The sequence below is a fragment of the Pseudorca crassidens genome, chromosome 7 (genome assembly GCF_039906515.1).
Source record: "Pseudorca crassidens isolate mPseCra1 chromosome 7, mPseCra1.hap1, whole genome shotgun sequence".
NCBI classification, from domain to species: Eukaryota; Metazoa; Chordata; class Mammalia; order Artiodactyla; family Delphinidae; genus Pseudorca; species Pseudorca crassidens.
The window spans coordinates 107,245,884-107,267,108 of record NC_090302.1 but is presented as its reverse complement, the minus strand read 5'-3'; the positions used below and the strand labels follow the sequence as shown (position 1 = coordinate 107,267,108).

At 45.4% G+C, this 21,225-nt stretch overlaps 2 protein-coding genes across 7 annotated transcripts in view; both read right to left on the bottom strand.

Moving 5' to 3' along the window:
- PRSS55 (serine protease 55) overlaps positions 1 to 21,225 on the bottom strand; it is a 63,789-nt gene that overhangs the window by 26,770 nt on the left and 15,794 nt on the right. The gene's annotated exons all lie outside the window — the stretch shown is intronic.
- LOC137228186 (large ribosomal subunit protein eL21-like) lies at positions 2,623 to 3,355 on the bottom strand. The gene has a single exon (XM_067745299.1). The coding sequence runs from the start codon at positions 3,292 to 3,294 to the stop codon at positions 2,638 to 2,640; it is 657 nt and encodes a 218-aa protein (XP_067601400.1). The 5' UTR covers positions 3,295 to 3,355; the 3' UTR covers positions 2,623 to 2,637.

The window sequence follows — 21,225 nt, the reverse complement described above, 5'->3', positions numbered from 1 at the left end:
CTTTTTGAATTATGGTTTTCTCAGGGTATACGCCCAGTAGTGGGATTGCTGGGTCGTATGGTAGTTCTAGTTTTAGTTTTTTAAGGAACCTCCATACTGTTCTCCATAGTGGCTGTATCAGTTTACATTCCCACCAACAGTGCAAGAGGGTTCCCTTTTCTCCACACCCTCTCCAGCATTTATTATTTGTAGATTTTTTGATGATGGCCATTCTGACTGGTGTGAGGTGATATCTCATTGTAGTTTTGATCTGCATTTCTCTAATGATTACTGATGTTGAGTATTCTTTCATGTGCTTCTTGGCCATCTGTATATCTTCTTTGGAGAAATGTCTATTTAGGTCTTCCGCCCATTTTTGGATTGGATTGTTTGTTTTTTTGATATTGAGCTGCATGAGCTGCTTGTAAATTCTGGAGATTAATCCTTTGTAAGTCGCTTCATTTGAAAATATTTTCTCCCATTCTGAGGGTTGTCTTTTCATCTTGTTTATGGTTTCCTTTGCTGGCAAGCAGATTCTTAACCACTGCGCCACCAGGGAAGCCTGGGGATGTGTTAATTTCTTCTTTCTTGCAGCCATCCACAGGTGGACAGGGTCCGGGTGTTTCCCTGAACAGAGGCACTTTGGTTAAACGTTCAGGCAGAGGGGCAGGGTTCCCTGAGGCTGGCCATCATGTATAGACAGTATCCTTTTAGTGAACAAAAGCTGTGGAAAGCAAAGGTTAAAGTAAAAGAAACATGTAGTCCGATTTCGCTCTTCCCTGTTACACACCTTCCCCTGACTTTGAACCCTGGCAGGATCAAAAGAGCAGCTTGAGCAGGGGGAGGGTGAGCAGAGCCAGAGGTGAGAGAAGACCCAGGACCTAACCCGACCCAGGCCTGGAGGAGGTTTGATTTAAAGTCAGACTCCGCGCCCCCTGGAGGGTGATGAGGGCTTGGATGTTCTAATTCCTAAATTGAAACCTGGTTTGGGACTCAAGTGACTGTAGGTCTATTATCTAAGGATAATCCGAGGGTGTCCCTGGGGCTTTTCCATCTGGGCAGGACAAATCATCACCACTCAGGGGAGTTTAAAAGCCAGAGTGAGGCAAGACGGAAGCTCGTTGCCTTCACGGCCCACCCGGAACTTCATCGTTTCTCCATTTACAGCCGTTTGCGGAACAGCGACCGTGGAAATCTGACTCTATTTTACAAACCAGGGCAAGTCACTCAGGGAGGCAGACGCCTGGTACAACGGCGTGCCCACGCATCCCCGCCGCCCAGCGCTCACCACGGAAGTGATAAAGGTGAAAGGCGTGTCTTTTGTTGTTCATAACAAGCCCCTTTCGACCCCACCTGGGTTTGTGTTAAGGAGGTGACTTTTGAAAAGCCCCAAGGATGGGGGCTGGTTGCCAGGGGAACCAACCCGTGATGAGAGGGTTGGAACTTTCAGCCCCACCCCCTGACGTCTGGGGGAGGAGAGAGGGGCTGGAGGTTGACCTAACAAGTCATCGCAGGCTTTGAGATCTGGTTCCAGAGAATAGGAAAACTCACCAAAAGACCCAAAGCTCTTTAACGCCCAAGCAGGCACTAGAACACATGGCTCTCCAAGAGGTTCAGAGTTATGCTGGGAGGGGTGGGTACAGACAAGGGTGCCTGATATGGTGTCCCTTTAGTCTCCGCTGCAGAGACAATGCAGACGGGAGGATTGGGCTGTGCGGACGCCGCTGAGCCAGGCTGCCCTGTGTCCCCTGCTTCCTCTCTAACCCGGGGCTTACTGTGCTATCACCCAGGACCAGCTCTGCCATGCATTTGTGATGCCCCCACGGAAGCAGCTGCAGCTGGCATTTTGTCAGCTTTGGCCAGAGGCCCAGGCTGGGAAATTCTGGACTGGAATGAAAAGAAAATGCTGCAGCTTCTAATTCCACTGCTCACGGCACTCAGGGGATGTGCCCCGGAAGCTCCAGGTCTGTGCCAGTCTAAGCCAGAGTGGAGGATGGGGAGAAGCCTGCAACCTCTTACCTGGCTCCTATAGAGTTGATTTAGAGGCCCAAGGGGGTGCTAAGTCAGAGCAAGTGGCTCAGGAAATGAGGAGAGTACAGTTGATTAATCGAAGAAGGTGTATTGGGCTCAGTGAACATGCCAGTTAAAATGATCCCCCAGTGTCTGGACCCAGAGTTCTGCAAGAACAGGGGACCTGGAGCAACAATTAGCAAGTGCTTTTGCTTCTCCAGTCTCCACTGCCCTCCTTGTAAACACATTAAGGATCTTTCTGGGCTCAGTACTCTGCGAGAAGCAGCAGAGTTGTGGTAGAATAAGGGCCTTATTAATTTAGAGCACCTTATTAGATTATGTAATCTCATAAACTGGGAAAAGTTTAAAGGGCTATTGTGGGGAGCAAACGAGTTAACACAGCAGTTTCCAAAGCACGTTCTGTTAGAAACTGCATAGCAAAAAAGCTCTAAGATTAGACAGAATTTGGAAATGCTCCTTTCAGTACTTTTCCCTGGAGTCACGGTGGATATCCACATGTTAAAGGTTCCGAGAAATCTCACAGTGAGAAAGTGGTTTAATTTTATTTAATCCGGTATTTCTGAAATGTATCTGCCCGCAAGGCTACCCTTTACCCTAACTCCCAGCCTTATAAATAAGTAACATTTTCTAGTTATCCTTTTGAGAATGACCTGTTCGTATAGTTTTCCCGTCATTTCTATTTGAGTGGGTATCGTAAGTCGACTGGCAGAACCTTTTTGATTTTAATGATATTAGCCCTTTGTCTCTTACGTGTGCTACAAAATCTTTTCTCCTAATTCTTTTTTTTTTTTCACAGTCCAGGTCTTTTATGAATTCATAGGGAATGGGCTCCAACAGTTCAGCCTCCTTTCCATTGGTTCTCACGAAGTGTGCTTCTCTGGGTGGAGCAGGCTGGCGCTTCAGTTGAACCCAAGTACCTTTCTCTTTGGCTTCCTTCTTTTTCTGATCATTTTCCTTCACCCGTTTCAGGAAGCTATCCCGGCTCTTAGAGTGCTTAATATGCTCGATACGCACATTAATTCTCTTGGCAAGAATCTTGCCCTTAACTTGTTTGTTTACAATGATGCCAACAGCATGCTGGGTAACATTGTAGACTCTCCCAGTTTTGCCATGGTAACATTTGTGGGGCATTCCTTTTTGAACAGTGCCCATTCCCTTGATATCTACAATATCACCTTTCTTGTAGATTCGCATGTATGTGGCCAAAGGAACAACTCCATGTTTTCTAAAAGGCCTAGAGAACATGTAGCGGGTGCCCCTCCTCTTTCCCTTTGTGTTGGTCATTTTGGCGAATTACTGGAAGATGGCGGTTCCGGCCGAAAAGAACTCTCCTAATTCTTTAATACTCTTCCAATTCTATTTTGGAACTAAACAAATCTTAAATTTATGTTAGAAGTTCAGCACTAGTTTTACTTATGGTTCTTGGCTTTTATTTGATGTCTTAGAAGGACCTCTTCATTCCAAAATTATAAACACAGTCAGACCTGTAGCAGAGCGTAAGCTCTGAAATTAGACTGTCTGCTTTCTAATTACTTTTCCTCCAAGTACTTGCTATGGGACCTTAGAAGGAGTTTCTAAATATCTCTGCATTTCAGTTTCCCCGTCTGTAAAATGGCCATATTAGGGTTATTGCGAGGGTTAAATACGTACAAAGCTCAGAGGACAGTGCCAGACACTGTAAATACCAAACATTTGTTAGCTGTTATTATTCCTAAATGTTTATGATTTTGCTTCTTAATTTTACATTTCCCCGTCCCAAGTTGATATTATCGTATGTTATTTCCAAAAAGTTTTCTTTTCATCTTTTACATTTAGATTTACAATTCGTTTGGTTTCAAATTTTGTATACAATATAAGGTAGAGTTCAAGATTAACCTTTTTTTTTTTTTTTTAAAGAAAGTAACTGTAAAGAACCCCCATTAGGTTATCAGTGGATTTCTCAGAAGAAACTCGACAGGCCAGGAGAGAGTGAGGTGACATAGTCAAAGTGTCGTAAGATAAAATACACCGGCGAAGAATACTTTATCTGCCACAGTTATCCTTTAGATATGAAGGCGAAATAAAGGTTTTCCCAGAAAAACAAAAGCTAAGGGAGTTCACCCCCATTAGACCCAGCTTGCAAGAAATGCTAAAAGTTCTTCGTGCTGAAATAAAAAGATGCTACCTAGTGACATAAAAGTAAACGGAAGTACACAATACTCTAGCAAAGGTGAAAAACAGTCTGAATTAGAAAACTCTAACTCTGTATTAGAATGGCTGTTAACCACTTATAGTATAAAGGCTAAAGGAGAAGAGCATTAAACAGAACTATAGGTACTAACATTTCTCAACGGATTCACAGGACAAAAAAAGGTAAATTGTGACATCAAAAATATAAAAGTCAAGGAGTAAAAGAGTGGAAACTTTATAGGCAAATGAAGATTAGGAGCTCTCAGCATAAGAAGGACTGTTTTATCTGGGAGATGTTTTATGTAAGCCCCATGGTAATCACAAAGCAGAAGTCCCGAAAGTAGAATCCCAAAGCATAAAAAAAGGGGAGACTGAGCAAATCACCATGGAAAACTACCACTTTACAAAGGTAGATAGAAACGAGGGAAAAAGAATGAAGATACAAAATAACCAGAAGGCAAACAATGACAGGAGTCAGTCCTTACATATCCATAAACACTCCAAATATAAATGGATTGAATTCACCAATCAAAAATCACAGAGTAGTGGGATGAATGGAAAAAAACCCGAGATCCAACTAAGTGCTGCCTATAGGAGACTCATTTCAGCGCAAAGGCTGAAAGTGAAGAGACAGAAAAGGGTATTTCATGCAAGTGGAAACAAAAGGAAAGTGAGGGTACTCATATCAGAAAAAACTAGATTTCAAGCCAAAAACAATAACAAAAGGCAAAGAATATAGTTTTGTTTTAAAAATATGTTTAGTTTAATTCGATTCAATTTAGTTTATTACTGATACATTGAAGTTTGAATCCAATATCACACTATTTGTGGCATCTCCTCCACATTTCTTTTCCCTTTCTCTCTCCGGTTTTGTGTGCATGTGTGTGTGTGTGTGTGTGTGTGTGTGTGTGTTTTGGGGAAGTTGACAAAGATTACCTCTGTTACTTATTATCCATGTAATTATGTTAACAGTTAAAAATACACTCCAAAAACGTTTTCCTCTTCACCTCTGTCCCTCACATCCATGATACTCAAATTGTCATGTGTCATGTATGTGAAGCTTCTGCACCATATATCATTGCTTAGTATGTTACAGCAGCTCTTGAGGGATGAAATCTGTGGTTATTATTCCACATATACACTTACTTGCAGCCTGGTTTACTTCTGATGCACCCTTATTTCTAGGGTGCAGACCATTCAACTCCTAACTAAAGCCACGAATTCATGAGGTCCCTCGCCATTGATGGGTCCTGGGGTCCCCCTCCTCACTCTGCAAGGCTGTCAGAAGTACCGCCCAGCTTGTCAGATGACTCTCCACAAATTGTGCCCTCAAATTTGTTTCTCTTCCTAAATATTGGCCCATAACTCTTCACTAACTTTGCTGTCTAGTGCTTTCAAGCAAGTGATATTTTAACACTTTTATTTATCCTCAGCAAGAAAGTTGGTCCAAATTTCCTAGTCCATTTAACTGGTTTTAATTTTTCAATGCTATTATGTGTCTTTATTTTTTCTTTGTCTCTGCTAGTTCCTTTTTACTTCGTCCTTTTCTCTTATTTCATAGTGTTCCGCGTTTTCTTTAATGTCCTTGCACGATACACCTCTAACCTGTTTCTTCCCTCCTGGTAATAGCTAAACAAATATATTATTCATGTGTATTTTGCATATTCTGTTTCTCTTTTTGTAATATTTTTGCATGGTTTTAAAATATTTATTTATTTATTTATGGCTGCGTTGGGTCTTTGTTGCTGTGCACAGGATTTCTCCAGTTGCAGCGCGCGGGGGCCACTCTTCCCTGCGGTGCGTGGGCCTCTCGCTGCGGTGGCTTCTGTTGTGGAGCATGGGCTCCAGGCACACGGGCTTCAGTAATTGTGGCTCACGGGCTCTAGAGCGCAGGCTCAGTAGTTGTGGTGCATGGGCCCAGCTGCTCGGTGGCATGTGGGATCCTCCCAGACCAGGGCTCGAACCCGTGTCCCCTGCATTGGCAGGCGGATTCTTAACCACTGCGCCACCAGGGAAGCCCTTTTACATGGTGTTTATATATTTTTGCTGGTTTGCTTTTAACTTGCGGCCAGTTGCAGCAGACCTGCCTTCCACCTTATACTGTATAGATAGAAACTCATTGCTGCCTTTCCCTTTTTATATAAGCCTTTTCATAATCTTTTCTCTTTACCCAGAGGGCTGGATATTGATAATTTATAATATCTGTTCAGTCTGCCTGAGGAGAGTGGTGAGGGACTTGGGAGCATGACCAGTCTAGATCTGGAGTTATTTTATTGGATTCTTTCCCTATGAAGGGGGCCAGGGCAGGGGGTGAAGTTCCAACAGCTCAAATAAAATCTTTGCATGTGTAGGGGTATCCCTGGATTTCAGGAAGTTCTTTCCTCTTTGTGGTAATCTTGGAACTCAACGCCTTTCTTACTTCCTGAGTTGGAATGTATTTTTTCTCTGCAAAGATAGCTCTAGTATCTGCTGTGAAGTTTAGTTGCCACTGACCATTAAGAAGACACGCCAGGGACTTCCCTGGTGGTCCAGTGGTTAAGACTCCACGCTTCCACTGCAGGAGGCTTGGGTTCGATCCCTGGTCGGGGAACTAAGAACCCACATGCCACATGGCGAGGCCAAAAAAAAAAAAAAGCCATGTCAAAGGTGGGTGAAGGAAGTATCACATGGTTGGTCGTCATCTCCAGACTGTTCCAGGAGAGGTCAAGTAGCTCAAAAGAAGAAACTCTCTGTCCTTCCCTTCTCCCGCCTGGGCCACAGGCTCTTGCCCTCTGATCTGTGGATAGCAGTGGGATTCTATGGAATTTTTTTCACTTTGTTTACAGTATTCTGCACTGGGAGGAACTCTAGAATAGGCTGTGTATATTTTTTCTCAGCATCTTCTTTCATTCTGATGAAATTATAAGGCCATAGTGTGAATATCCTCAGTTTGCTGCGCGAGTGTATTGTGTGAGTGAGTATGTATGAATGTATTTATAAGCCATCTTTCCTCCAAATTATTTTACAGTTCCAACAAAGCAACAGGAATATTACATCTTAAAACTCAAACCACAAACCCAACTTTATTTGAAACTACTGAGTTTTATTGAAAATAGCTAAATATATTAACAAAGAGGTCGAGTAATCCAGCAGGATGGGGGTGGAGCTATGATAAATGAGCATTTGCATAAGGGAAGTGGAATAGAGATGCATTCCAGGGCCTGCAAACAATTGGGGGCGGGTTTCAGGCTGATGCAGCATGAACAGTGCACAGCCAGTGGAAATCCTTGATAGCAAAGTCTCCTAGGATTTTACGCTCCTAAGGCAGAAAAGTAACAATGAGTTCTCATGGAGTCTAGTGTAAGGAAGATATATAAAGTGTATGCTAGAATAGAGAGGTTGCGTCTTTCAGTACAAAGGGCTGTGTCCTGAGAAGCAACCCTGAAACAAGAATCCCAAGTGCTACAGTGGCCAGAACTGTGTACTGAAGGTCAATTTTCAGTGATTCTAGAATGCCTGGCTTCAATTCCTGGTTCTAGCACTTACTAGCTGTGTGGCTGTGAGAAAGTTAACTTTACCTCTCTGTGCCTGTTACTTATTCTGCGAAATGAAGATAATAATATATAGAACCCAACTCACGAGTGAGAATGAAAGGAGTTAATATGTATAATATAAAGAACTTTCTGTGTAGTCCACAGAAAGTGTTAGCTGTTACTGTTGTAATGACCAGGTCTGTCGGCTCCCTGAAGAAGAGGCTGGGCTAGATTTGATGGATAGTCTATGTGGAAGGACTAGCATTGAACTAGGAATGAGTAGACCTGGGTTTGAAGCCCAAATTTGCTACTAAGGTCATACATATATCTAGTTGCTTTTCAATAAATATTTCTTAAGTGAAGGAATGAATGAATAATTGATAGATCTTCACCACTACTCCAGGTTTAACCAGTTCAAGAGAGAGAGTACAGGATGTTTCGAGGTTCATGGCTACCAAACTAAGACTTTCTGATTCGATTTCCTAAACCAGATGTCCAGAGCACAACTTGAAGATCTAAAAAGCTAAGACTGAGATAGATAACAGAAAATACTAAACAAAATCATGGGTAGTGAACCCTTGTACAGAATTCCTCCAAAAGGTTGTATAAGCTGAAATTATGAAGTGCTCAAAACATTTAGGAAATGTAGAGCGTTTTTGTTCACTCATTTATTCAACAAACATCTATTGAATTCTGAACACGTTCAAAGACCGTGCTAAATATTAGCAATGCAAAGATGGCAAGATATGGCTTATATCCACCGCATATTTATAGTGCAGTCGGGGAGACATGTCAACAGGTAATTAACACAATGTGGTGAGTGCCCTATGGAAGCATTTTCAAGGTGCTTTGGAACCACAGAGCAGAAAGTAACTGCTGAAGGCTACGTAGTTTCCCAGGTGGATAAAGGATGTATCTAAGGCAAAGAGAAAAGAACTGCAAAGGCAGGAAGGCAAAGAAGAAGGTCATTGTGGCCCCAGATGTGAAAATAATTAAGGCTGACTCACAGCACGGCCAAGGCATTGGGGAGTAGTGAGAAGTGAGGCCGGAAACGTAATTGGATCACGCCAGATCACTACGGGTCGACGTGTCATGCCGAGGATTGGGACTTTGCTCTGTTTAGGGTCATTGGAAGGGGCCATCCCAGGGTGTTGAGAAGAAAATGAGCAAGGTCATGTTGAGGTGCTGGAAAGAGAACTGAGACAGCCGCGTGCAAGGTACAAGTTGGAACAAGAAGACGGTGAGGTACCAGAGCCCAGGATGATAGTAAGAAGACCATCGCCAAGGTCCTAAAAAGAGATGCTGAATTGAAGCCAAAACAGGAGGAGATGGCGGCCAGGACCGAATCTGCCCGGGGTCAAGAGTCTGGGTATGGGGGAATGTTGGGGTGGCAGGGACTGTGTGGAAGAAGTGACAGCTCCAGGCGGGGCAGAGAAGATCTGTGGGCAAGATGGGCCAGAGCTAATTTATGTTCCCTGTATCCCCACATTCACCCGGGAAGAGAAATGTTCAGAACAACGGACTTGAAGTACAATATTCTGACAGCGGAGGAGCAGCAAAAAAAAAAAAAAAAAAAAAAATGACAGTGCCAGTTTCTGGAAAGTGACATCTCCTCAAATAAATAGCTCCTAATTTATTGTCATAAGCTCAGGGTACTCAGCCAACTCTTTTCATTTCATTTTAAACATTTTGTCAGCATTAGACAGGAAGCGAATGTTGATCATTTGTTCACATGCTCCTAGTTGTAGAGCTCTCATTAGTGATTTAGGCAAAATACATTAATTCAGCCATTGCAACCAGTTACCTGACATGTTCTTAAACGTGGTGGCAACAAACCCAGAGGATTGAAATAAAGTCTGGATGAAGGATTCAAGCACTGAATTCTGATTTACTTTAAATCTCTGAAGATAAGAACAAACATTTGTCTCAGATACTGTATGTGAGGCAGCCAGAGTATATAGAAGGATGCCTACCACTGAGTGTCAATGTAAGAAGCCAACCTGAAACAAGCCTGGGGTATCTGGAAGAGCTGTGCTGAAATATTGCCGTGTATCCACCCAAAACGACCTTTGGGGCGTGTGACGGGTGAGTATCCATACGTGTGTGCTCACCTGAGAATGTGAGAGAGTCTGAGGGGGTGGACGAGACGGTGGGGAGGAGAGAAGGAGGTCAAGGGCAAAGGTGAGAGAAAGGGACCCTTCAAACTGATTTATGTATTGAATTTAATTTATTTATTTTTGCAGTTTAAAAATTTTTTTATTGGAGTCTAGTTGATTTACAATGTTGTGTTAGTTTCTCCTGTACAGCAAAGTGAATCAGTTATACATATACATCTATCCACTCTTTTATTTTTTTAGATTCTTTTCCCATAGAGGCCATTACAGAGTACTGAGTAGAGTTCCCTGTGCTACACAGCAGGTTCTTATTAGTTATCTCTTTTATATACACTAGTGCGTATATGTCAATCCCAATCTCCCAGTTTATCCCTCCCCCTCTTATCCCCTGGTAACCGTAAGTTTGTTTTCTACATCCGTGACGCTACTTCTGTTTTGTAAATAAGTTCATTTATACCCTCTTTTTTTAGAGTCCACATATAAGCAATATCATATGATATTTGTCTCTCTGCGTCTGACTTACTTCACTCAGTATGACAATCTCTAGGTCCATCCATGTTGCTGCAAGTGGCATTATTTTGTTCTTTTTTTATGGCTGAGTAATATTTCAAGTCTGGATTCCAAAATTCAGAGACAATATGAAAACCAGGGGCAAGGGATGAGATAAGAAATATCCAGCCTGAATCAACCGAAGAAGGCCACTGGGTAAACTCTTCCTATGAAGTGTTGGATGAGAAGTATTAGAGCAAATGATACAGCTGATTTGGCTAAGGAGGGACTCCAGAGATTACTGATGTTCTTATGCTATGTCAGAGGCAACCATGACAGATGGACTTGGGCAGATTCCTTAAAGAGAAGCTCCTCTAATAATTTTTTTAGCAAAGGGAATGACTTTCTAAGCACCTAAGGGAAAATTTATAAACGAAAAGTTTTGACCCAACAACACATTTTAATTTCCTGAATGTCAGACAAAAGAAATTGACCAATTGGGTAAAGTAATTACAATATTTTTTCAGATAAAGAATTACTATTCCTAATATCTAGATAGCTTTTTACAAAAACAGTTAGTAAATAGCATACCTCAGCTCCCTCCACGCACCTGCCCCCCAGCCATCAGTCCACCTGCACCCGGGAAGGATGCTCCAGCCCAGCTGTACTCTGCAGGGGCGTTTCCTGCATGGGTAGTAATAGGGACTAGCAAATGTCTGCCTTCTCTAGGGCTGCAAAGTGAGTTGTGAATCCCAACCTTGCGGAGGGACTCCCCTGCCAGGTTTGGTCCTTCCTTTCTTCCCTGACCCTGAGATATTCTTGGAGTCCTCTTGACCCTTTGTAGTTACTCCTCTGCTGTAGTTTATAATTCTTGATATTAAGCTTTCCCTGCTCCAGTCCTGCACGGCTCCTGTTTCCTGAACGGACCCTGCGCATCTTTGGCACTTCTCGGTTGCCACCAACACTTTCATAGCTTCTGATGGATCTCCACCCTGACCTCCCCAGATCTCACAGCTCTTCCTGAATGTGAGGGACAGACAGTAAAGGAGGTGTGCCTGGCTGGTGCTGTCTGAGGTCTATCCCCCCTGCACCAGCTCACTTCACTCAGCTCCATCACCGGTCTTAGCTGGGAAGATGCTGGGAATACGGGATAAGAAGGATTTCTCAGCGCTGCTCATGTGCAAATGGCTCTTTCTTTTCCCTTTCAGATGAAGCTCCATGTGGCTACAGACCCAAGTTTTCAAACTCAACACTGGAACAAGTCCACGGACTGTTTGAAGTCCAGGAAGGTGAGTTCCCACGGCAAGTGAGACACCTCTGTGGAGGCTCAGTCATACGTCGGTGGTGGGTTCTGAGGGCTGCACAGTGCTTCTCAAGAACTCTGTAAGTTCCTGACGCGTTGTCTTAATTTCCATCAGGTCTCCTCAACATATTGTCTGGGCTGGGTAGCTTAGTGGGTTAGTGCACAAGGTTTGTGAAGCCATGGGCGCTACACCAAGTGTGTTCCCATTGGCTGTGTACTGAAAAGTATCTGCTCTACACCTACTCTCTCCTCTGAGGTGAACCATATCCAAAGGTTGGCTGCTAGCTGCGACTATGCACCCAGTACTGGAAAATCAGTACAAAGTTTCTCTTCCCCTGCCTGCCATCTGTGTAGACAACGTATTGTATTCATTCACCGTACACATCCAGGCTACCATGTGCTGCTCTAAGTGATGGCGATATGGTGGTTGACAAGACAGTCAAGACCCCTGTGGTCAAGGAGCTCACAGTCTATTCCCACTACGTTTTGATGGGGAAGTCTCCCTGGGCTGGCTGTTCACTAGCTCAGAGTTCTGCCTGAGGTTAGACCCCTGGCTACTGCCGCCTACGTATGGTATGTGCCTTCCCTTTTGAACCCACAGAAAGCCCACGTTTAGGTTTCCCTGGGCTAGATAGCATGATGCTTTGGAAGACTCAGGTCTGAATTTTGGCCTCACTACTCTAGCTTTGGGATTCTGACCTAGCTCCTTCACCTTCTTCTCCTGCACCTTTTCTCATCTGTAGCATGACAGTAATGCCGCCGTCAAATAAGTTATGTGGATTAAACGAAATGAGATTACACACGTAAAGTCCTTAGTAGAAACCTGGAACACAGAAGAATCTCAAAACATGAGAATGATGGTCATTTTTTTTAGTACCCAGAAGCATTGCAGAAAGAAAGTTTGGATTCTTCCTTCCTGGGCTGTTTTATAATCGCATCTCCCCAGCTGTTTACCATCGGATGAAGCTCACGTAGATCACCATCCTGAGATAACTCTGAGACAGTGATTCCCCAACCAAGCATAGTCATCAATTACTCTGATCCTTTCCCAAGGCACCAGGCTGGCCAGACAAGGATGCGGGAGTGGGATGAGGAGAAGGCCAGAAGCTCCTCTAGGGTCAAGGTTGTTTCCTTCCTACAAGATGGCACTTACAGGTGTGCCGTCTTCCTGGTTTCTCCACTGGCCTGGCAGAGACTGATTCAGAAGTGGAGCTGTTCTGAACCTCTGCACAGGAACAAAGCATGGCTGTGAAGAGGTGGTAGGGTCAAGGAGAAAGGTCATTCCAGGTTCACCTGGCAGGGGCTGGGGTGAGGGTTTGGTAGGCTGCTCCCAGAGGGAGCGAGCTTCCCAAAAGGAAGTAGAAATATAAGCAGAAATGAAGGAACCACTTATTGGAGATGCTAGAGAGGAGACTGAGTGGACGTTGCATTACATCACCTCTAAGGCCTTCCTGCTCTGTGAGTCTGTGACTTGCTGAGCGTTTGCATCCTTCCAGGGCCTCCTCCCTCATCACTGGTGGGCCCGTCACTCTCAGTGGTTGCTGCAGTGCTCATTCTCACTCTAGCTCCCTCAGTTTGCCAGATCAAAATGATAACTTAAACATGTACCTGGAGAAGCTGAGAGTGGTGCAGATTAACTGGAGAGAATGCAGCCAGAGGGTAGACCAGCTCTCCAGGAACACGCTTTGTGCCTGGAAAGAACTGGGCACCAAAGGCAATTGCCGGGTACTCAGCCCCTGCTTCAGCCCCATCCTCCACACGCCCCACCATGTTCTGGGTTCCCAGAGGAGGGAAGGCCCTAGCCCATGCCACCAGGACCCTCTTACTCTGCCCTCTTGTTAGAAGTACTGTTGATTGCTCCAGACTGTTCCTTCTCCCTTTTCTCATTCTCAGGGAGACAGTGGGGCACCTATGGTCTGTACTATCTATGGAAACCAGAGGATCTTCCTAGTGGGTATCTTCAGTTGGGGCATAAGATCTGACTTCAGGGGGAGGAGGCCTGGTATGTTTGTGTCTGTGGCTCAATTTCTTCCGTGGATCCAGGAAGAGACAGAAAAGGAGGGGAAAGCCTGTATCATCTCAGGAGCCCAGAGAAGTTCCCTGCCTCGTGTTCTGCAGTACCCCTTATGGTTAGGTTTGGGGTCTCAAATGCTGCTTACCACCATATTTACTGGTGATAAATCAGGTCACTAAGCTTTGGACCCACACTTTCTTCTCCTCCTCCTTCTCCCTTCTCCCTGCCCATCCTTACACAAGCATTTATGGAGCATCAACTATAGGTTAGCCCCTATGCTAGACCCTGGAAGATAGTCACGGACTCAGTTCTCCATGAGAACTAAAAAGAAACAATGGTCTTTGACAAGGAGGTCAAGAAGGCTTTAGGACAGCGTTGGAAAACCAACCTCGAGAAATCACTTCCTGTTTCTGGGCCTTGGTTTCTCTATCTATGAAGAAGGAGATTTGGTCCGATGAGTCCTAAGCTCTTTCATCACTCTGACATTCTGAATAACTTCTTCTACTTTCTCTCATGGTACACAACACTACCTAGCTAACAACGGGCTTTAATACCATCAGCTCAGTGCTTAACGGGGACCCAAACACAGGGAGCTCCATTTCCCATTACAAATGCTTTAATCTCCTGGGCTATTCAGGAAAGAAAGTCTATGGTAGACTCAGGATCAGGGGTTTCTTGTCCTGTGTGGAGTTGAAAGTAGGGAGATTATGACTTGGGACCTAGAGACCACACTTTTCTTTCCCTCCCTTTAATAGATCCAAACAAGGTTAGGGTAATAAGGTGGCTTGGCCTCAACATCTGCCCTTTCGTACCCGTGGATAACTGAATGAGGGTCACTGTGGAGTGGCCAAGGCCATGACTCATCAAGTGAGAAAGGATAAAAATCCAAGGACAAGAAAGCAAGCAGGTCCTTTCACTGAGAGGAACCAGAACAGTTTATGTGGCCAGACTGAAATACAAAGGATATGAATTTGTTTTCAGAAAACTGTGAGGCAACTATTAAATACAGAATGGATAAACAACAGGGTCCTAATGCATAGCAGAGGGAACTCTAGTCAACATCCTGTGATAAACCATAATGGAAAAGAATATGAAAAAGAATGCATATATCTGTATAACTAAATCACTTTGCTGTACAGCAGAGATTAATACAACACTGTAAGTCAACTATACTTTAATTAAAAAAAAGATTATGTCCCCATGTTAGATATTGACATTGTGTGGAGTGACTGGCAAGCCAGAATGAGAGAGGTATAGACTGTTATGAATCTGAAGCAATCTGCCTTTGGCAGCAGAGAAGTCCTATTTGTAAAACAATTCCTGCCGTGCCACAGAGTCCTAGTAAAGAGTGAGTACCTAGTCATGGGACACCAAGTAACTATGTGACCTGGAGCTGCCCTTCATCACCCACCAAGTCACATGGTTTGACAGGCCACCAACACTCTAGCTTCTGATGGAAATTTAGGAATGGGCTCAAGCAAGTCTAAGTGAGTTGTATGAACACACTGCCCCGCACGTCACCTACATCTGTTGCCACAAAGCTTCTCTCTTAGCTTATAAATTGACTTAACGAGAGGCCCTGTGCCAGCTGATGATAGAGGGAAAATCCTCAGTCCTGGTTCTGCTCAAGGTTAGCACTGCATGATGTGGTGCAGGGAAATACCTCTGCGGGCAGAGCTTTGAATGGTGCACTTGACCATCTCATTTCTATGAAGAAATAGGTGGTGTGAGGTAAGGCCTCTTGGGCAGCGATGAATAGGTTGGCTGGTTGGTCAAGGGCTTGGAAGGAGAAAGACTGGAAGATTGAAAATAAGAAGGTCTAGGGGAGAGGCATGTGGATGGACCTGAGAAGAGACCTCTGTGCTTTGCATCAGTGCCCATTAGGAAGCATTCACTGCAGGGGAGGTTCAAAGCAATGAGGAAGATCAGTACTCACAATGGTGGCCTGTGTAAGCCACAGTAAGAAACTGATCCTACCTCATGGCCTGCTATACATGTACACACATACACACGGAGCTAAAGTTTCATGAAACAATACATGTCCTTCCTTCCTACATGCTAATTACAACCCACTAAATTGATATTGTGACTCAATAATAGGATGTGAAATGAGTCATCATTCGAAAAATACTGACGGAAATCAATCCTACCCTTCACTTTACTTTAAGGATACTGAGCTCTACAGAAGGCAAGGTTTTGCTAAAGGTTATTAACAGATCCAGGACTAAAATTCATATTTCTGACTCTCAGATCAATTTATTTTCTGTGTTTTAGTAAACATCTATGAAGGCTAAAATTCAACAAATATCCTTTAAAATGCATAGCTGAGCCTACAGGAAAGGAAATGTTTAGGGAACCAAAATCAAAACAGAAGTAAGAGTCCAGAGTCGTTATGCAGACTAAAAAGCCAACCAGAGGTATAAATCCTGACTCTTGGGTTTTACTGGTCATGTAGGGCAGTGGTCCCCAACCTTTTTGGCACCAGGGACTGGTTTTGTGGAAGACAAGTTTTCCACGGACCGGAGGGGGTATGGTTTTGGGATGATTCAACCGCATTACATTTAATGTGCACTTTAGTTCTATTATTCCATTGTAATATATAATGAAATAATTATACATGGTAAGAGCAGTGAATCCCACGGGCACGAGCATGTTGCCTCACTTCTGTTGCATTATAACCAGCTGATCAGAAGTTGCGCCCAGTGGAAAACCATATGATGAGTAACTAGGCATTTAGTGGGGTGGCAGAAGCTTTGTGAGCAGGGAAGACACATCCATATACAGAATAAAGGCCTGTTTCTATGATGAACAATGACTGCTTACTCCACAAGGGAAGAAGTCAAGTGTTATCAACCTCCCACGAGATGGGTTATGTGTTACATCATCCTCAGCCTGCAGACGATGTGGCCACAACAGGGTCTTTCAAGGATGCTGAGACTCCTTATGGAAATGTACTTGTCAATGCCTCATTTAACATGGTGTCCTCAGGACTCATCTAAGGGATGGAGTTAGGGGGTGGGTGAAAAGGTCACACTTAATACATCCATTCTGACATTCCTATCCAAGATTTTGTGTTCCTTCTTTTATGTTCTACAGAAGAATTCTGTTTAATGTAGGCCATTTATTTTTGTCCAGGGTTTTAGTCTGTCAACTAAACAAACAGAGCCATTTCTAGCTGCTCCGGATAATCCATCTGAACGCAGATTTTCTCTCAAGTGCACCCAAATTGATAAATGTGGCCAAATCACATTTTGCTTTATCCTTTGTTTAACTCCCTTAGAATCTCTTCTCCCACACGATCCTCCGGTGTCTACAAACATGCATGAGCAGAATGTCGCAGTTCTTCTAATGTGTATAATGTCTTCTGCGGGGTCGGATGAACTGATCCCCTATGAAGTCTATTGTGATGGCTCTATTTATGGTTCTGACTGCCCTGAGAGGTGGTAGGGATGGGTTATGGGGAGAATCAGCACCCCCTGGGAAAGTATTTCAGTTAAGTCATTACAAAGTCTTCATGGAAAAGGAGACTAGCCTTCCCAGAAAGGGGTAGAAGGGCTGCTTCTGATAGGAACGGAAGCTCAGTGGGATTTGAGGTTTTATTTTATATTTATTTTTGGCCGCACTGTGCAGCATGTGGGGATCTTAGTCCCCCGACCGGGGATTGAACCCGCACCCCCTGCCTTGGAAGGCGAAGTCCCAACCGCTGGACCGCCAGGGAGGTCCCGGTATTTGAGGTTTTAAAGTACACTAATTCATCTTAATCCATCCAAATACTCCATTGCCATTTTCTTGGTCACCTTCTTTTCCAATGAATCACCTTTCATGTAAGCACCTAAAGAAGTCATGAATTCAAGTTATGTTGTCATTCTGCTACCTGCAGGAAGAACTCTGGGCCTGATTTTTGATACAGTAGATGAGAGATTCTTTTAGGGCAGTTGTAGAAACTTCTCTGGGCCTTAGATGATGCCTTTGAGTTGAAAATGTAAAACTCCAATATTATTGTTGCTGTTTTTCTGGTAAACTTTCCATTGCATTTGGTGACAGTAGCCCTTGTACTTATCTCTTCCACCAGAAAGTTCTATTGCAAAAACCACTTGTTCTCCTTTAACAGGATTCCAAGAACGACAGGTAATAATTTGAGAGACTGTTTTGACACTGCATACCCTGGACTCCCAGAATCGCATTTTCCACCAGTGACGAGGTCATTACTGCCTTCAAATCAAATCAGGCCTGACAAGGAATCTTCAATTCCCATCTTTGCAGTTGTATTTCCCGAAACCACTTTCAATACCAAATAACTGTATCAGTCAGGATTCTATCAGGAAAATAGAAAATACTCTATGTATCTCAAACTGAAAGGGATATAGTACATAGAGATGGATGCTTACAGAACCATTAAAAGGGTTTGAGTGCAAAGACCAGGAAAAACAGTTGCTTGCTTCGAGAAGCTCTGTAAGTCTCAGGAATCATAGGAACTCACTGCTAATGATCTTATTATTCTCTGCAGCATTAGAGTAACAATTTGCCTGAGGACATCCAAAGTTAATGGCAAAACCTCACAACCGTCTTCTGCTGAAATCTGCATGCCTGTGTACAGTGCTAAGGGAAGACAATGTTTCTGTCTTCTGCCTCCTAAAACTCACCTGAGAATCTAAATTTGAAGCCTGTTGGGACTCTGAGAAACGTGACCAGCTTTCAGCATCTACAATTCTTAGGACAGTTTAGAAAGGCAGAGATGGGGCTACACATCAAGATACAATATCTGGCACACTGATAAGCTAAATGTGGAAAAGAGACGAGCAACCCCTCAAATAGTCCTATGAGAATTAAGCGAGATGACACCTGCAAAGTCCTAAGCACAGTATATTATATATGTGTAACTTAAGTGCTTGACATTTTAAGTTTTTGGTTGCTGAGTCATCCATTCTGAAAGACATCCATCCTGAATAAACATATTGCCAGCTGTACGACACGGCCACCAGCAGAACAGCCAGATAAGGAATCAGGCTGGTGAAGGTCCTCACCCATGAAGGTCTTTTCCAGAAAGCCCCGGGTAACCTACATAACTGCTTGAGTGACCTATTTCTTCCTTCCTGCACCCTAATTCCTGGTTGCGTGCTTTAAATTAGTCAATAAAGAATGAACTTGTGAGACCCTAGACACCCTACCTTCAACCCTAATAAAAGCAGATCCCCGGATCTGTTATCTCTCTTTCTCTCTCTCCCTGCAGCCTGGTTGTGTGGCCCCTCAGGTGTGCTGTGTGCCCTCCAGGACCTGTGAGTAATAAATCTTGTTCCACAAAGTTCCCTGATGGTTTTTGCTGAAGCACATCCTGCAATCCTAATACGAACCACAAAGGCTGGTCGCGCCACACACTGGGGGAGATATCCGCGGGGGCTGGCTGCAAGTAATATGGTCTGGACGAGTGCCACCAGCGTTCCTAGCTGACAGCCTGGCTATCAATAGGCTGAGACCAACACATCACCAGGAAAAGCCTTACTGGGCAGCTGGCTATCTTTACCCGTCCTGAAATAAGAATGGCTCACAGCTTTCAATCCTATTCTCTGGGAGGGAGCAGGAGACGATGCTGCGCAGTAATTTTCCATTTGTCCCCATTTTACCACTACAAATGCACTGGCTGTCCTTCCCTGAGTCCCGGGAGGCTGGTTCCTCAGGACTGGTCACCTGGGGGATCCTAAACGTCACGTGGCTTGCCCCGGGCAATGGGAGGCACTGGCAGGCACGAGGTAGGAAGGGAAGGGGTTGGGGTATTTCTTCCCTGTCCCTTCTGGTTGGGGCCACTGGGCTGCCAGTGGCAGGGTCCCTCCTTGACCCAGTTCCTGCCAGGATCTCTCCTCCGTACCTGCCGTTCTCACTGGATTCCAGCAACTAGACTTTCTGTCCTTGTCCCTGTGGCTGAAGGCTGTGGCCAGTCTCTGAAATGCCCTCCTGCACGGGGACACTTTACGATCGACGCCCACAGCTCTCTGTCCCTTCATGAAAGTAGCTTCATTTCAACTTTCTGAGTGGAATTCGACCTCCTTCTGGGACCCTCTCGAATCCCTCTGCTCAGGGCCATCTTCCTAAACACCCCAGCCCTGAGGGTTTGGAGCCATCAGCCTCCTTGTTCCACCTCAGTGGGCTGGATGGAAATTCAGAAAGTCACGACAGGGCTCAGCACAAGGTCAGGCCATGGATTCATGCTGGACTCAAAGACTAGACCCACCCGCCCTTCCTGGCAGATGTGAGGACTCCATCCCCATGAGCCACCGGGCCGTCAGCAGTTCCCTTACTGGGGACACAAGTCCAAGGTCCCACCGCGCACCCCTGTCCAAAATGGAATCAGTGAACCTGGGTCGCGTCTCTGCTGCCTTGCGCTCAGATACCCCGAGCAGCCTGTACCAGGAAAGAAATAGGGCACAGCTGAAATCCAAAAGGGAAAGGAAACGGGCTAAGATCCATGGGGAACAATGACGAGTTCTTCATCCGTCTCCTGCCCCAAATAGCTCCGCTCTCCTCCCCCACTGGTGTTTACATGTGTTCCTTGCCTGGCAGCAGATGCCACCAGGCCTTAAACTGGGTCACAGAGGGCGGTGAGAGACCGACCAGGCCCTCAGGCCACGTCCTCCCCTGCCCTCACTCCCCAGAGGCTCCAGCCTGGAGCGGCAGAGCCCGGACCCCAGGTGGCCCCTGCCCTCCAGGCATCCTGGCGGGGTCCCTGCTGCCCAGAGCCACAGCCGGCGAGGGGGGTCCTCTGTCCAGCCTGTGAGGGGGCAGAGGGGTCGGCATTGGGTGCTCCTGCAGCCTCCCCGCCCCCTCCTGCCCCGCCATCCCCTCTCACCGCAGCCAGGCACCAATCCCCTCAGGGACCCCAGCCTCCCCAGGGCAGCCGGGGAGCCACACGGCCCTGCTGCTTCCCCTGCAAACAGGGTGGCTTCATACAGACCCACAGGGCCCAAACCAGGGCTCCCGACACCCACGGGGGCAGAGGTGGTGTAGAGGGTATAGCATAACTTACAGTCAGAACCAAACCCAATCAAACCCAACCTGGATTTCAGACCCCAGCGCCCTGGGGCACACGAAGGGAGATGGCTGCCCAGAATAACCCAGCAGGGAAGTGGCCGAGCCCGGGCCCCAAGGACCGCTGCACACCCCCAGCCACGTGTCTGCCCCTCCCATCCTGACCTCCTGGCCCTCCTCCTTCCCGGGATCCCTGCGCTTCAGGTCCTCATGGCGCCTTTCCCTCCACAGGTTCTGTCAGAGCACGGCTTTGGCCTGATCACCACCGACATCCGGGAGGGACAGACTTTCTACCACGCAGAGGATTACCACCAGCAGTACCTGAGCAAGATCCCCAACGGGTACTGCGGCCTCGGGGGCACCGGAGTGTCCTGCCCATGGAGTATTTATTATGGACCCAGAATTCACATGCTGGAACCCTATCTCCCAGTGTGTCTGTATTTGTTGATGGGGCCACTAAGGAAGAAATTAAGGTTAAATGAGGTCATAAGGGTGGGGCCCTGATCCTATAGGATTAGTGTCCTTACAAGAAGGCATAGCAGAGTGGTCTCTCTCCGTCCATGAGCCTGTACTGAGGCCGTAAGAGGACACAGT